Source organism: Parasteatoda tepidariorum, chromosome 1 (genome assembly GCF_982258835.1).
Source record: "Parasteatoda tepidariorum strain Cologne lab strain chromosome 1, Ptep-v5.0, whole genome shotgun sequence".
Lineage (NCBI taxonomy): Eukaryota > Metazoa > Arthropoda > Arachnida > Araneae > Theridiidae > Parasteatoda > Parasteatoda tepidariorum.
In genome coordinates this window covers 21959535-21973165 of record NC_141755.1, presented here as the reverse complement: position 1 = coordinate 21973165, position 13631 = coordinate 21959535, and the positions used below count along the sequence as shown (strand labels likewise).

At 27.9% G+C, this 13631-nt stretch overlaps 1 protein-coding gene across 3 annotated transcripts in view; it reads left to right on the top strand.

Annotated features, from left to right (window-relative positions):
* Window positions 1-13631, top strand: part of LOC107452768 (cytokine receptor) — a 102100-nt gene that overhangs the window by 75687 nt on the left and 12782 nt on the right. For all 3 annotated transcript variants that reach the window (XM_016069345.4, XM_016069348.4, XM_016069346.5), the window contains 3 exons: window positions 84-230; window positions 2114-2395; window positions 12477-12791. In XM_016069345.4, the coding sequence (XP_015924831.3) occupies window positions 84-230; window positions 2114-2395; window positions 12477-12791 (744 nt within the window). The remainder of the gene's footprint in view (window positions 1-83; window positions 231-2113; window positions 2396-12476; window positions 12792-13631) is intronic.

Below are 13631 nucleotides of genomic sequence, written 5' to 3'. Positions count from 1 at the left end.
TGCATTTTTCTTTATTGTCAAAAATTGTCAAATATTTTATTTAATTTGCTTAATTAATTATTTTCTCTTTATTTCTTATGAAGTTGCTAAAGCTGAACCTGATGATGAAAGCTACATTCTTCAGGATCTGCACCCCTTCTCAAATTATAGTGTGAAACTAAGAGCATTCAATAAAGAGAATATACCAAGTGAGGACATGGCAGAAAGTTTTCAAAATACACTACCTGGAGGTATAAATAAAGCACATTATTCAAAACAAAATTACAATTATGTGATTTTTAATTATATTTACTTTGTTTACATATTTACTTTGTTTACATATTTACTTTACTGACCATATTTACTTCGTTTACATATTTATTTTACTAAATATATTTACTCTACTGACCATATATTTACTTTTAAAATGATTAACAACAAAATTGCTACCAGTTGACATTCTATTAATTCTTCTGTGGCGTAACTACCACTATAAATATTGAATACCAATTCACTAGTATATAAGACATGTTCATCTATCGAGAGATACCTCAAGAGCGAATCAAGTTAACATGGCTTATATACTAGTGAATTGGTATTTGATATTTATAGTGGTAAGTCACATTACCCCCCTTTAAGAATTTCATCTGTGATAGAAATCGATGAGCCAATACCACTAGTTGATTATGCTGTTTATTTATTTATATCAATTTTGCTCATAATATTTTTTTTTCTTTTCAATTTTTTTGTTTATAGCATTTTGCTCATTATTTTTTTCTTCATTTTTGTTTATTGACCGGGAGACTTAATTTACTTCACCGGATTTTTTTTTCTTTCTTTGAGCAGTATATATATTTTTTTCTTTTCAATTTTTTTGTTTATAGCATTTTGCTCATTATTTTTTTTCTTCATTTTTGTTTATTGACCGGGAGACTTAATTTACTTCACTGGATTTTTTTTTCTTTCTTTGAGCAGTATATATATATTTTTCTTTTCAATTTTTTTTGTTTATAGCATTTTGCTCATTATTTTTTTTCTTCATTTTTGTTTATTGACCGGGAGACTTAATTTACTTCACCGGATTTTTCTTTCTTTCTTTGAGCAGTATATATTTTTAAGCAAATCAACTGTTTAATGTGGACCATTCATCAATGTTGACAAGTTTATATCACGTCTGTGGGTCACCAATGTTAACTTGATTCCATCTTGAGGTACCTTTTGATAGATGAAGGTTGGCATAGTCGATCTATAATTCCCCTCACTTCCTTGTCTAAAAGAAATTTGAGTGTGTACTTCGTTTTCCAATAATTAAATTTCATGAACGATATTTATGTGTATTGGCAAACTAGTATATTAATTATGTATTAATTTTATAACTATATTCAAACTATATATTAATTCTATTGAAAATCATGATAAAGATATATAGTATTGAATTAAAAAAATATTTACTTTTTTTTGTTTCTGTTTTATACTGCCATTTTTAGCTTATTTATGTAAATGACATATTAAGAGGTATCTTTAAATTCAAATGAATAATTTTGAAAAATATCAGGATAAAATGTATTTACAGTATAGAAATATTTGCAATGCTGTGCAGCCTCTACTTGACATTTTAATACTGGTGAATAAATGATCTATTTTTTTAAAAAATGGTTGAAGAACTTTAATTTGAACATGCATTATTTTGAATTCCATTCTTTGAATAAAGACTTTTCTTTGAAGACTCAATTATCACAGGCAAATGTATTATCAAATTATAGCAAATACCTCAATATTCTGTATATGAAAAGTATTTTTGATATAGTTTTTTTAATGTTTGAATCGTTATTCCAACTCTATACTGTTTGAATTCTTAAAAATTATTCATTGGTTATAATGATTTTCACTAAGCTTCTATACAAATCTTGGACTTATAATTTTCCATATCATTGTGCAGCTAATTCATATCAAGATGGTATAAATATAGAAGGACTTGCTTCAAGTTTAAGGGACTCTAACTTTTTTATGACTTTACTTGGCTAAAGAGCTCTAAATAATACATATAACAATTTTTAAGATATTTTTGTTCCTTAGTATTCATGCAATATATGTAAACTTTGAGATATAAATTTCTTTATTTCATCTTTTACAGCACCATCTGATGCTCCTCGCAATATTCAGGTTCTCGACAAAAGTGGAACTGCAATCAGAGTGGGATGGCAACCACCATTAGAACCAAATGGAATCATTACTCACTATTATCTTTATCGCAATGGGATGGAGAAATACATATCAGCTAAATCCTTAGAGAACTTGTCTTATGATATTGAAGGCTTATCCTTTTTTACGAAATACAATATTTCCATGGCTGCCTGTGTTTCTAATTATTGCTCTCCTAAGTCTCAACCTTTTATAGCTGTGACAGATGTCGGTGGTAAATTATTTGTTTTCTTTTCTATAACTTTTCATAGATAGCGTCTGTGAAAAAAAAGTTTTTTTACCTATGTTTTATATGTTTATATTGTTAATCCTTAATTACTTAAAATAGACTTATAGGCTACATAAGCAAATATTTTTTGTCCTCATGTAGCCTATGGTACTTATATTTTTCACTACCTTTTTTATGTATATATATTTGCATACTTTCTCTTGCAACCACTTATTTTAAAATTGTCCAGTAAAAATGTACCGGATATATATATATATATATATATATATATATATATATATATATATATATATATATATATATATATATATATATATATACATAGATATATATATTGATGATCATGATTAGTATGTATAATTTTTTTGCAAAATAAAAATAATTAAATTAGTAAAATTATTTTTGCAATTTATTAGATCTGAAACTAGGAAAGAAGTTTGACTGGTTTTTAAAGGCTGATAATAATTATAGAATTTCTTCTAGAAACAACAAGGTGTAAAATGCTGCTTATAAATTTTTTAGTCACTTACCTCATCAATGTAAATTTCTATTTTTTCTTTTTAAAGTATTGCTATATATACATATTCATTAAATTCTTTCAATTCCTATTTTCTTAAAAGGCTTTTATTTTTAAGGCTAAGAGGTTTGTACATAAGTTATGCTCTGATTTGGTTAGTTGTCACAAAATAGTGTTCCGCAAGATCTTTCTGTATAATAATTAAACATTGTAAATATTTTTGTGTCTAATTAATCTTGTGTTAGATAGATCTCTAATTGCGGAATTTGGGCTTAGTAAACTATACATTTGCTTTGAAATGTAAGATTCTGTGTAAGATAGATTTTTTGTTTTGGAATTCAGTATTTGTGTGCAAGTTTATGTCTAATTATATAATTCACATCCGGATGTGAATTATGTCTAATTACATAATTTTAATCCAAATGTGAATTAATCTCGATTAAGGCCCTTTCTACGCTGAAAGACAAGTCAAATTGAAGGAGCTGTGGGTGGGAGAATGGGAGGAATAGGCGTGGACATAGGGGGTGGAGATATACTGAGCGACCGTGGAAGTCCGGGTTACATTTTTTGGCAAAACTCAATATTTAAAGGGTGCGCCAAAAATAGATCACGCAACTACGCTTATTACTTTTTCACTATTTTTGGTGTATAAAACGGAGGTAGTGTGATTCCTTGTTACTCCTCTTATTTATTTAATTATTTTTACACCATTCATATTTCTTCATCATTCCAAATATTGGTAATATCAAATAAAATTTAAAATAATGTATGACACTGTCTTTTATTCCTTCATATTAGGAATGCCTTAAAACATTTACTCTGCTCTAGAAAAAGATTTATATTATAAATATTAATAGTCTAACTAACAATAATTTTGTATGAATTGTTTTGGGTCTTTTAATCTTCTTTCTGCGTATCCCCAACAGTAAATAAGTATTACAGTCTCGACATCATTTTGAATTTTCTTTCACTCACGTAACTATGTAATATAGCGTGTATATAGTCATTACATCTCCGAATATTTCAGACCATATTTTACTTAATTAAAATGCGCAAGGGTTTTACCAAACCGGGGACAATTAACTTGCATTTAATGGTGATCCTAAAGGTATATTCAAAGGTTTATTTTATATTTCTGATGTTATTGAAAAATGTGAAAACTGTATTTTTCATGATTCACGACGAATAAATCTTAATGTCTTTTTCTACATTCTCTTGGAGTTTCAATAGATCTAAAAAAATACAACTGAAAAATTAAATTATGAACTTTCAAAAATTTAATTTTAATGTATGCAAAAATTTTTATTTGAAAAAAAAGTAAGTAACTTTAAAATAACACAGTAGTCATTTAAGGATTAAAAGAAAATACAACATAATGTGAAATTAATATTTTTACAATGTCTAAACAAAATTATAATTCATAAAATCCAAGTTTAAATAAAATATAAAAGATAAATAGCGCAATTTCTTAAATGTGTGCTCCGTATATTTTATAAAACAATGTGTAATAACAATACTATAGACTAGTTTTTTACATGTTATCAGTTATAAACCGTTATACTAGATTTTTTTTTTGTTTTTTTTTTTTTTGTTAAAGCTATCTTTATCATTTGAAATAGTGCTGCAATTCTAAGACAAGAATTTTGCTTTAAAAATTTTTAAACAGAACTAACGTATAGTTACCATTAAATTACAATTGACAAAAATCAAAGAACAAGCAATTAATCAGAGACCTCTAGAATTTTTGAAAATCACAGGTGGTACTTTAGTAAATGAATAAAAGGTAGCATATACTTTCAAATGTAAACATTAATAAGTTTACGAGCAAAACAAAAAGCAAGTAAAAGAAAAAAAAATCTATATATCTAACTGGTTCGAGAGGTCCTGGCTAACAAAATTATATACTTACTCTAGCTTTTGAATTGGATTCTTCAAAAATACTTGTAACAACGAGTTAGAGGATGATGTTTTAACATGAGAGTTATGTTAATTTTATTATATGCTGGGTCTTAAAAAATAGTAGTAAAAAAAATATTTTAATATATCATTTCAAAATTAAGTACAATTAATTTCCTTTAACTTTAAATTAATAATTTTATAAACTTTTCTGCATTCAGGTATAGATACTTTAATTTTGTAGATGAAAATAGATGAAAAAAAGCAAGCAAAACTGTTAAGCGAGTCTCGCTTTTTATAACACATTGCTTCGTTTCATTAGGCAAAAGCCGAACATTTATTTACTGAAACGAGTACACTATCGCGGTAGTCAACCTTAAAACTGAAAATTAAAAATTTTCTTTCATTTTAATTTTTTTAATTTTATTTTTATTACAAAAATTTTAACGCATCCCATAATTCGCGACACAGAAGAAGTAAGAACCACTGAGTCTACATAGTTTTCAAATAAAACAGAAATCTTTGTACAAATTAAAGAATTTTTGATGAGTTGGGTTAAAAAGTGTTTGATTTAAGTGCTTCACAAAGCAAATGAATAAGTAAAGCAGTTTATACAAAGTAAAATATATCATAAAAACTAGATGAGAAACATTCAAGTCATTTCCTCTAACGAAATCATGCTTTATTAATACCCAAGTACAGATCTCGGCAGTTTTCAATTTATCTCTTTTTATTAGATATAATATTATCATTTTGATAATAACGTATTTTAAACAAACTCTACGTATTCCATGCATACTTTTCCAAACAAAAATGTTTAGCGGGTAGTAAAAGGGTATCCTCTTTTCTTTATTATTTTATTCTCAGACTATTTACAATGACGCGGAAGTAACACTCCCTCCTCCTTCTAGTTGAGGGGAGAGTAAAACTGGTTCTTGAGCCCCGACCCCTCAATCCCTAAGAATTGTCTCCAAACAAATGCCAAGGCTTTTGGAAACCAGCCTCAATCAGAACCATGAGCTTGTAGGGAATAAAAATAATTATTTTAATGATTATCCATAGTAATTTTTTTAAAATTTTTTAATGCTTTCATAATTTATAATATTATTTTTATAAAATTAGTTTATTTTATTATTAATATTTTATTATTTTCAGTTTATTTTACATTATAATTTGTTTAAATTATTACTTTTATTTTCTCCTCAATGCTTTAGCATGAAAAGCATACTTATTAAAATTAATTTTTAATACTTTTTTCTTCAAATTTTGTAAAAAAAAATTAAAAATTAATTAAATTTACTTTTTAATCCAAATATATGACATACATAAAGAAATTCCATGATTAATGCAATTACTCTCACCTAATAAACATTAAAACTAGTAGACATTTACAATAAAACAAGCTAATCTGCTCTTGATATTTAATTACAATCCATTTAATTACAAAATGTATAAGATGTAGAAAAGGGATGAAAGAGTTGAAAACAAACGAAGATATTTATCTCAACTACATGTTTATTATGCCATAGTGTTTTAACTAATAAAATCCAATAAATGCGTTATAGAGTATTTGAAATCAAAATCTCGGATAATATCTAAGTGAAGTTCTTAAATCAAGTCATTGTCCCTTTTCATCTTTAGTTATATTATTTAATCAAGATGACAGATTGGGTCACTGAAGTATTCCTAATTCGATAACATCCTAACGAAATTAAATACTTAATATCCCCTCAAAAAATAGTATACTATCCCCTCAATATATATTGAGGGGTTATTAAGTATTTAATTTCGTTAGGATGCTAAAAATAACAGGCAATTGCGAGGATTGGAGAACGAATCGAGTATGAAACAAAGCCTTCTAGTAATTCATATTATCACAATATATAATGTATTGCTCGATATGTGTTAATATATGATATATTGCTCGGTATGTGTTAATATATAATATATTACTCGATATGTGTTAATATATAATATGTTTCTCGGTATGTGTTAATATGTAATATATTGCTCGATATGTGATAATATCCTATATATAGACTATCAGCAGCGTTTATTTCCGATGACAACAGTCAACAATACATTTAAAATTTAGTGCAAAAGAAATTAAACTATAAAAACTGGGGTATTAGTGAAAAAAGTGAATTAGAACAATATCACGAGTAATTGAGTAGTTCCGGAGTGCGAGTATTTGGAGAGCGACTGCAAACAGAAGGATGTACTCCCAATTTTCTAAAAATGCATTGTAGAATCTGTGAAGAAGCTAACTATTTTCAATGATAGTTTAATTTATTCTGCTTCAAAGAGTGAAAAACATGAATTATATTATGTATAACTTTTCACTCTAAAAAATAAATAACTTAAAGCTATTATATCGAATTTAGTTTTTAAAGTTTTTGAATAATATAATTAAAACAGGGGATCTGGGTAAATACCTTAATCATGATAATCCTAAATGCTAATAAAAAATACTATATTATATATATATATATATATATATATATATATATATATATATATATATATATATTGTGTGCACAAGGGATGCTGTGAGTACTTTATTCTTTAGACATAACTCAGAAACGCATTTTTCTTAAAAACAAATACATAAGTAATTGAATCAAAAAAATTCCCAGAATGATTAAAGGGGCCAGGATAGCCTGGTTGGTAGGGCACTGAGCTCATGTCACGTTAAATCTGTCGATTCGGAAGTCCTTCAGGAGTCTCCTTGTCTTTTGGATTGGTTCAAATTACAAGGCTATGGAGTTAAACATTAGTAGTCGTAAATTTAAAATTGGGTCAATTGTTCAACGATGGTTATAAAATATAATTACAAAAGATCAGTGGTAGCTCAGGATAAAAAGCTCGCCTCCCAAATGAGGAGAACCAATTTCGAATCTCAGCGATGGCTGGTAGATATGAATTTTGCACCTGGCGACTCTCCAACCGCAGTACTGTTTTAAAATATATCCAGTGGTGGACGGACCCTGGGTTAGAGTCCCCTTGCAGTTGAGCTAACCGTAAGAAGTTTTCGTGGTTTTTCTCTCTATGTACAGCAAGCGCAAATTAGTACCATTAAAACACCTTTCACGGAGACTAGTTTCTCGCAATGCTTGATCTAAGAGTTCTCTTGTCTTCTGGGTTAGGTTCAAAATTACAAGACTATTAAATTGAACAATGATAGTTGCAGACTGAGAACTAGGTCGGCTTTTCAACACCGGTTATAAAATTAAATAAAATAATTATAAAGAGAGCTACGGAGGCCAAGGGGATAAGGCATACGCTTTCCAATTTGGAGATCCAGGTTCGAGCCAGGAGGTGACTGGTTGATACGAAGTTAGAATTCCATCAGGGTTAGAATTCCATTTTCAGTTGAGCGAAATGTGGGAGATTTTTGTGGTTTTCTTCGCCATGTAATGTGAATGCCGGTTATTAGTTTAATGAAGCTACGAAGGTTAGTTTGTTTCAATGCTGGATCCAGGAGTTCCATTGAATTCTGGTTTATTGTTTTAGATTAATTAGCTTCGAAATGATAAGAGACTTTAAAAGTTATAACTAATTAAAATAAGTCTAACATTGATTTTATAAAAAATTTGCTATATAATTTCTGATTAAAATACGTATTTACAAACTAATTTAATCTATCATGATTAACTTAATATTAGTCGATTCTCCACTACTTGTAAAAGTATTGAATGTCTGTTATATAAATTGAAAACAAATCGCTGAGCGTAGTAAATGGCATACAAATATTTTCGGCATGCTCATTTAAAATTTCTTCAAATTTAAAATCTTTATTGTAAGAAATGTACTCACAATATTTAAAAATATGAATATGTTATCAAAATATTTGGCAATCCTTGGTAGTTTAAAGTTATTGTATGAAAAAAGGATTTACTAGAAATTAAATGGTTATTAGAAAACGAAGCAGGGGTATTAGTTTATCGACATTTCAGTTGCTGATAGATATGGTTGTATGTATGTATAATAATCGGTCAAAATAATCGAAACAATCCACTACTAATGCATTTTTTCATATTTTTCAAGGAATACTTAGAAAATTATTTTAGAACTTTTGAAGTGTTAAAGTCATGCGTTTTCTCATATATATTAATAAAGTTTAAAGCTTTTAGAGATTTGAGGGACCGGTAAAAAATTAGGAACCAAGAATAATGTTTTTGAATACCTTATTCGAAAACAATAAGTGAAAAGCTTGTGAATCATGTCAATAACGTTGATTATCATATGAAATAACAATCGTATACATACTAATATAATTAAACTTCTGTTATAAAACAATCTGATTTTTTTAATATTTCGAAAAGTTGTTTTATTAGGCATCAGAAAGTCTTATTTTAGTTTTATTATACATAAAAGCTAAGCAAGCGAGGCATCTTAGTTCATAGTATTCCACCATCTCATTTTAGTTGAAAGATCATCTTCTTCCCTATATTAGTCCCTGCTAGTACAACTACACATTTGAATAGCCAGAAAAAAACCGGTTTTATGCATATACCCCATAGTAACAGGAAGAGATGGATACAGTTTCTTGTTTTTCTTATATTCATTATTTAGCTTATTTCCTTTTTCTTTTCTTTTTTTTTTCTTTTCAGTTTTCGTTTCTTATACTGTTTACGCTGTTTCGAAAATATAAAGTAAACGCGCGAGGGTGGCGAGATGCGAATACATGGGGAGGGGACATAAAGATTATATACAACTGGAAATTGTATTAGTATAAATTATTTATTTCCGAAATCTTATCAATAATGATTTACTATATTTTATTATTTTCTTTAAAAAAACTGGCAACTGTCAGGAAAAAAATTAAGATCGTAAGGAATAAAATAAGATTTCACTATTTGTGATTACAAAATAATCATCAACATTTATTTTTTTCGGATAAAAAAACTGTCCCGTATCTTTATTATAACTGTCCGAAAATATATTGATATTTATGGATTAAAAATAAGAAATAATTTTCTTACCGGTTTCCAATATTTTAATTTTTTTTTCTCCCTTCTTTTACTTCTTTTTTTTTTTAGTAATTGTCGTTGAACAGCCAACCCAATTTCCAGCATATGACTACCAACTCCGTAGCCTTGTACTTTTGAACACAATCCAGAAGACAAAGTAACTCTTCAATCAAGTATTGGGAGAAAATTTGCCTTCGTGGAGAACGTTTTGAAAGAACTAACACGTCTTTGCGTTAGGTGGACATGAAAACCACGAAAACCTACCACGGATAGTCCTAACGGATCCATGATCCGTCTGATTTTTTATTAGCATTGCGCTCGGTGTGAGCCGTGGGCGGATTTCGTATGACCAACTATCACTTGGATTCGAAATCGAATCACCTCATTTGGAGGAGAGCACTCTATCCCCTAAACAACCACGGCTCTTCCATTTTGATATGTATGTTACCGGCAAAGTTTGTAAGTCAACATTCTGTGAAATGTCAAGGCGTTGTTATACCTAAACTAGCCAGTGCCTGAAAGGACTCTTATTTCTCACATTTTCTAAGCATTCAATGTAATGAAAAACCTGCAAAGTAAAAAATATGTCTATGATTCGTTTCGAATGTAATGAAATGTAATTCAAACGTCTTTGAAGCTTACCATATCAGAGCAAGCAGATTAATTCTTCAAGGCATAAATTTTGTTTTATCCAACTTTCATTTTCTCTACGCATCTTGAATACATTTATTTAATGGCACTCTCATTATTTTTTACAAATAACATTTAAATTATTGAGGAATGCGCGTGATTTACAGAATAGCCTTATCAGGATTTTTTTTCTTACTTTGTCTAAATATCATTTGTCATTCTATAGAATGTGTAGCTATTACATATAGTGTCTAGGGAAAGTATGTAATAATTCTCATATTTCGTGCTTGGCAAAAAAAAAAAAAAAAAAAAAAAACTGGCATTCTATGATCATGGAATGCCGGTGTTTGATACTTTACCCCGGTAACAAATGTATTATTTATTGAATGTATTATTTATAGGAAAATGTATTATTTATTGAAGGGGTAAATCATGTGTTATTTTCTGAATACAAATTCATGTATCTAGTTTCAAAAGTTTAATTTAGAATTATTAAATAATGTAATTTCTCATTCCATCGAAATTAGATTATTCCATTAAATAATCAGCACAATTTCCCATTAGAAAATTTATATTTTTTCTGAATTTTTTTGTGAGTTTGCTATAAAAATTGCGAATAATAAAAAAATTAATAACAGTACATATTTTTACTTTTAAGAAGAAAATAATGTTTACTATTCGTTGAATTAAAAAAAAAATTGTATTATGCTAATAACCTGAAAGTTGTAAAAATCGGAGAATCAATTTATTCTAAATAAAGCTTCATATAACTTTTCCCCTGAATTCCTGTTTTTAATGTATGGGTAAATGTATATTTTGTAAACTCAATTTAAATAAAATTTATTGAGAGTAAATCAGAAAATTTCACAGTTTATGTTTTTAAATTTGTGAAATTTTTTTACCGATAACTCAAAAATAATTTATTAAAAACTTCTGCAAATTTTCCGATTTGTAGATTTCTATATTTTAATGAAAGAAATACAGAATCATTCATTCAGGGGAAGGGGGTTGATTATGAGACGGACGCGCTGCCTAGTTCGCTATCGAGGCTCGGTGAGGGGTTACTAACTGCTGACTAAATAATAATAATAAAGTATAGTGTCTTAATACCAGAATAATGTCTATAATACCAGATTTCAATGCATACCCATAATATTAATTCTTATCCTTTATTCCGGAACTTTAAGAATCGAAGACGTAAAGCGTTTTCCAAAATAAAATTCGCAAAACACTAAGAAATTTTTACAAGTAAAGAAAATTACTTATTCTACCAGTAAGGAGAGGCTAAAATTTGGCTACTTTTTTCGAATGAACCGCCATTCCTTAAACCAATCAGTGACCAGCCGACTAAGGGGGTTGCTTTTTTTTCACTTCGCATAATTGGGTAAATCAACGCCTTCATTGTAGGTGGCAGCACAATAACTCAGTTAGCTTAGATTTAAAGTTCACATTTCGTGATGTCTTTGTACCATTTTTCTCGGTCAAATTTAAAAATAATTCTGTTCTTTTTTTTTTAAATGAAAGATAAGAATTTAACCTTAATTTTCCCTTCTTAAGAACTAGATGAGAGAAAAACTACTATGGATAAAAACTGTTGGAAGTTGGAATGAGTTTTTCGAATTTAAAAAATAGTAAAATTTTTTTTTAATTTAATTCCAGACAGGATAATAAAGATATTTTTATTTCCTTTCGTTTCCAAAAAACGGAATGTTATTATCTTGAAAATTGACGATTTTATGCAGTACTGAACTGTCCATAGAATAACATGGGGGTTGCTTTTCTCCCGATCGAGCGAGCGAACGGCCTTAAGTAACATTTTGAATCACTGCACAAAATGTGTTAATTATTTTTTTTTTTTTTTTGCATTTTTGAAATAAAATGTAAATTTTTGCATGCTCTCTTTGAATAAAATGAAATAATTTTTTAATATTTAAAAATAAGTAACTAGTTGTTGAAACCACACATATACCATGTCGATTAATTTTTTTAAAGAAAATTTTTTTTTCTTACATTGTATTTTATTTTACAACAAATATATTTTCTCCTTTAGAACCTGGTGTAGTGGATCCACCACGTGTCGAAATGATCAATTCTACAAATCTGAAAGTATCTTGGGCAGCTCCTTTGAATCCAAATGGACCGATAGATTTTTACGTTGTTAAATGGCAAATGAATGGAGATAATAAAACAAATTATCAACAATTTCAGAGTCTTTCAGCTGTTATAGAAACTGATTGTTCAACAGTAATGGATGGTGGAGTTAAATATTTGTTTTATGTCCAAGCTGTTAATATCAAGAATGGCAAAAATTTGGAAAGTCCATTCTCAGAAGCTACTCAAGCTACTGCTTGTATTATGTCACAAGGTAGTTAATTGTTATTATTAGGTCCCGGATTTTCATGAAATTTACATTTTGTGTTCTCTTTTAGGACATTTTTTATTCTTTTGCATTTTTAAGTTTTTGGGTTATTTCTTTTTCAATTTTTTTTTATTTCTTTGTGTTCATTCAAATTTATATACAAAAAGAAAACGTTAGTAGTCAAAATTTAATTTTTCTTGTTGTTTTAGCATATAACATCAATTTCAAACTTTAATCGACAACAAGCATGCATTGCATTGCTTTGTATATTCTGTTATGAATGAAAGCAATTTTAAAGAGGAAAGCATTGTTTTAATTTATTTCTTCTCAAATGATGGTTTTTTTTTGTATTTTTTAAAGGCACTAATAAGAACTTTTTAAGTTATCAATTCCAGACTCCTAGATATTATTATTTTTGATGTATGCAATTTAAAGCTATCAATTCATTTTTACTTAAATTTCAATTATTATTGGAATAGCTATTCAGTACAAAATATTATGTAACACAAAGAATGCTTTATGCAACATGAAACTATTCAAACTTTTTACTTAAATGTAAAGATATTTTAAATCTAATTTTTAAGTATCATAGATAGAAACCATGTTGTGTTATTGGAAAGTATTTAGAGTTTATTTTGAGTAGAATTCGGTACCAATATATAATGTGTTAAAAGCTGAACCATTTATAATTAGTTAAGAGTATGAATATATTAAAAAAATGTTTTGTTTCTTTTAAGAAAAGAAAGGAGAAAATATGTGAACAAATAATTCATGGTGATTCTTAAGTATAGAAAAACTTTTTGTTTATTATTTTAACTTTTATAATCATAAGTAAAACAATCTTTT